Source organism: Eutrema salsugineum, unplaced genomic scaffold (assembly GCF_000478725.1).
Source record: "Eutrema salsugineum unplaced genomic scaffold, Eutsalg1_0 scaffold_215, whole genome shotgun sequence".
In the NCBI taxonomy this organism is placed as follows: domain Eukaryota; kingdom Viridiplantae; phylum Streptophyta; class Magnoliopsida; order Brassicales; family Brassicaceae; genus Eutrema; species Eutrema salsugineum.
This window is the reverse complement of record NW_006256815.1, coordinates 1,265-5,591: the sequence shown is the minus strand read 5'-3', so window position 1 is coordinate 5,591 and position 4,327 is coordinate 1,265. Positions and strand designations below refer to the sequence as shown.

At 37.7% G+C, this 4,327-nt stretch overlaps 1 protein-coding gene across 1 annotated transcript; it reads right to left on the bottom strand.

Annotated features, from left to right (window-relative positions):
- Positions 1-588: 588 nt before the first annotated feature.
- Positions 589-1,139, bottom strand: LOC112086226. Its single transcript, XM_024155135.1, has 2 exons — positions 1,134-1,139; positions 589-1,050 (listed from the first exon to the last, which is right to left on the bottom strand). Exons 1-2 carry the CDS (start codon positions 1,137-1,139, stop codon positions 589-591), a joined length of 468 nt encoding a protein of 155 aa, XP_024010903.1.
- Between the last annotated feature and the right edge of the window lie 3,188 nt (positions 1,140-4,327).

Sequence of the window (4,327 nt, the reverse complement as noted above, 5' to 3'; positions counted from 1 at the left end):
ATATTTTTCAGTGGTAAGCTGGCACATCTTGATCTCTTCGTAGTGATTCTCTCCATGATTTAAACCTGCATCAATAACCCTTGGCAGAGACAAGCACATCATATCTAAATTGGAAACTTTAAAATGCAACTCCTCTTTCTCTACTTCTTTGACATCTTCTTTTGTCTGATCAATGAAGTAGTTTCTAATTCTCTAGATGGGCACGTCTTAGCAAAATGTCCTCTCTGATGACACCTATAACATATTGTGGTATTTATCTTAAGAGTTTTAGAAGACTTACATTGCTTTGCTTTGCCTTGTGGCTCAAGTGTCGGTTTTGTGCTTCCCTTGTGAGCTGTGATTGGTGTATTTGGATTTGGTTCAATTTCTGTGGTTGCCACTGGTTTCTCAGCCTTTGACTTCTTTCCCAAAGTGCTTTGAGATACTTTCCTTGGCTCAGAACAGCAAGCTTTCTTTCACTTAGAAACAGGCTGCGGTTTTGGTGTAGACATCCACCTCTTTGTAGCTGTTTGGAACATTAACCTCTTAGGAATGTAGCTGCGGTTGTGGGACTTTTGTACAAACTCACTGTACATACGCTGCTTGAGATTACTCCCAAGTGATGGTTGAATTATTATAATTGGCCACAACTTCTTCTTGTTCCCACCATTTAGTAGCTTCTCCAACAAGTGAGTCAAGTGCGTATGAAAGCCTCTGATCCTTAGGAATGTTTTGTGACCTCATCATGTACTCCATTTCGCTCTCCCACTGTAGGTAAGCTTCTGATCCTTGTTCATGACCTGAAAAATAGATGTGGTGTGGCTCACAATCTGCCTCATCATCTGTTGCTGTATCGTATGTCTCGTCTAGAGGTGTGCTGTTGACACTGGCTTTGTTTGGATATTTAGTCTCCTCTTCAAACTTTGTTTCTCCAACCAAAGTATCTTCTGGATCTGCCGCATGGCTCCATTGGTCGTCATCAACATGGTCACCATCTCCTGAACTGATTTCAGAATCAGTTTCTTCTCTCCAAGTATTTTCTTCATGATCTTCTCCTAGATCGCTTTCAGTCTCTTAACACCAAGGCTTTTGGTATAGTTCGTCTTTCTTATGTTGTTTTCCTCCATGGGTGAGGTATCCATGTCCGGGTTCACCTTCATGGTCTTCTAAACTTATTTGAGTCTCAGTCTCGTCTCGCCATGAACTATCTTCTCCAAAATCACCTTCTTGGTCGGTTTCTTCTTCTCTAGACCAATTCAATTGATTGGCGTTGTTTCTTCTGTAATCTGGTGGTTCTGGCTCAGGTTCTCCTTCATATGAATCTTCTTCATAGCCGGTGTTGGAGTAGTCTTCAGACTTGGGTCATTTTCATAGGCATCTTCTTCTTTAGTCATATCTTGTTCCTCTTGTTCCCAATTGTCCTCTTCTTCTTCCATTGTAGTTTGTACCTGTCAAAAAGTCACAAGATGTAGGAAAATATCCAAGGCAAGGCAATATAATATGGACCGACTGAGTTATAAAGGTAATGGACTGACTCTTGAATTTTTTTTTGAAAATGATATGAATGAATGCTTGAATTTAAAATGACAAATGCCGAATATACAACTAAGGAAACCAATGCTGGATGCAAAAATCTTCAAACTTAAATTGCGCACGGTTAAATACGGAAACAAGGAATCTACGATAATTTTTTTTTTGACTTTTGAGTGTGAATAATTTTTGGGATGCAAACTAAATGATACTCACAAATGAATGCAAGCTAATTTTTTTTTTTTTTAAATGCAGCAAATAATTTAATCTATTGCGAATGCAAGAACAAAATGCAATAGGCTTACTCTTTTTTTTTCTTTTTTTTTAAACTAATGCAAACAAATAATAAGAAACAATGATCAATGCAATGAACTTAAACATTGAACAAATAAGATTAAATAATGCAAATCAAACAAACGAATATATGCAAGGACAACTTTTTTTTCTCCTAAATAAAACAAGGCACAAAAATATAATTTTAAGCAAAGAAAGATTAACTTTTTATTTGATTTTATGATATATATATATATATATATATATATAAAAGGGGAAACAAAACAGAAAATAAATCAAACAAAGGTGAATTTTTATGGGTTTTCTTTTTATAATACGAAAGCAAACAAAACTGAAACAGATATTTTTTTTTTATTATTTTATGAAAACAGAAACAAATAATATTATTCGATAGATAAACAGAATTGGAAACAAAAAGAAAACAATTTTTGTGGATTTTTCTTTTTATGAAACGAAATCAAATAAAACAAAGAAATAATTTTTATTTGGTTTTTGAGTTAATAACAAAAACAATGAAAACAAAATTGAAACAATGTTTTATGGGTTTTTTTAATTTTATGATGAAACAAAAATGAAATAACAAAAAGCAAAAGATAAGAACAAAAGCACCTTGATAGGAACTAGTGCTTGATATAAGATTGGAATCACACCAAGTCTTATAATTCACAAGGTTGTCAAAGACAACAAGCTTTGTTGGCGGAATGTGGAATAAATGGTAGAGATGGCGCGATGATAGGATGATTGACTCACTCAATCTGTTGATGATAGATTCTCTCTATCAAGTGATCGAACAAACTGCTTGAATCACACAAATAGTTTAATCCAAGAATTTTAATGAACAATGTGAATCACACACAATATTCAAAAGAAATAACTCTTGCAAAGAACTCTCTTTGAAGAAAAACGAAAATGCTTTGTTACTTTAAGATTGAATGGTGATTTACAATGAAGAACGAACTGAGCTTATATAGGGGCTCAAGGAAAACGGTAATAAGCTAGAAAAGCAAAAGAAATCGCACAAAATAAATGAAAACAGCCGTTGAAACATTGAAGGGAAAATCTGTCCAAATAAGGCAAGTTGTGAGGTGCCTTGAGTCTTGAAAGCTTGGGTCCGAATTGGTGATGTCTTGGGACGTCTAGGTTCATTGAATAAGTCTTCAGAAGGCGCACAAGTGATGAGGAAAAGAGCTGTTGTTGTTTGATTTCCCTTGGCTCCAAACAAGGCAAATAAGGTAAGCTCGACGCTGGATATGGAAAGTGAAGGTGTGGGAGGATCCGCCTGATCCAATGCGTGTTGGTGCACCTTAGGATGTTTTGAAAGGCTTCTAGTAGTAACTCAGAGTCTCCTGAGCGCCACTGATATATTTGACGTCTCCAAAACCCGGAAGGTTCCGAATAAGGCAAGTGGAGGAATCATTGGTTTAGAGATTGAATATCTCCTAAACCAAAATCGATCTCGGTCTGATTCCAATTCTCTGTGATTCTCTAATGAGTCAAGATTCTAGAAAAAGTCGGTTTACAGCTTAACTCCTCTTGGTTTAGTTGGACTTCTCCAATCAAGGCGGATATGTCTAAATCGGGTAAGTTGAGGATCACCCGACTTATAAACTTAATATCTCCTTCCTCTGAACTCTTATTGGACTGATTCCACTTCGAGGCATGCTTTGGTTGAGCTAAGAATGTAATCCAAGTGGTAATTGGGCTGGAAAACTTGTTCTTGGACTCCATCTGGTCTGGACAAGACTCATGGCTCTTTTTGGGTTGAGCTTCAATAGATTGGTTGCCTCCTATTTGGTTTGGTCCGGTTAAGATTAAGTGATCTAATGGCTTCTTGGTGATGGGATAGGAGTCTAGAGAGAACAAATTAATGACAGATGTCTCCCCTTCTCCATTAACTTGTTCAACAAGGGAGATCGTCTCTCCTTTACCCTTGGCTAGACTCTCATGTCCGTTGCACCTAGTTCTTCCAGGTGTTGAGATCACCATGAGACATCTTGATGGGTTTATGTCCGCATCACGAACCTCCTTGACTATGAAAGTACCTGACCAACGAGAACGCAGTTTACCAGGAAACAATTGCAACCGAGAGTTATACAGAAGTACCTGGTCATTCGGTTTGAATTGTTTTGAGAGGATTTTTGAGTCGTGATATGCTTTTATCCTCTCCTTGTACAGCTTCGAGTTCTCATAAGCATGGTGTTTGATTTATTCCAACTCATTCAGCTATTAGTCTCCTCTCTGCAGCAGACTTGATTTCAAAGTTCATCATCTTTATCGTCCAAGTTGTCTTGTGTTCGATCTTCACTGGAAGGTGACATGGCTTTCTATAGAGCAGTTGAAACGGCGTGGTGCCTGAAGGCGTTTTGAACGCTGTCCTGTATGTCCAGAGTGCGTCGTCCAACTTCGCAGCCCAACCCTTTCGAGTTTTGCCCACTGTTTTTTCCAAGATCTCTTTGATTTGCCGATTAGAGACTTCGACCTGTCCGCTCGTCTGAGGGTGGTAAGGAGTTGCCACTCGATGATG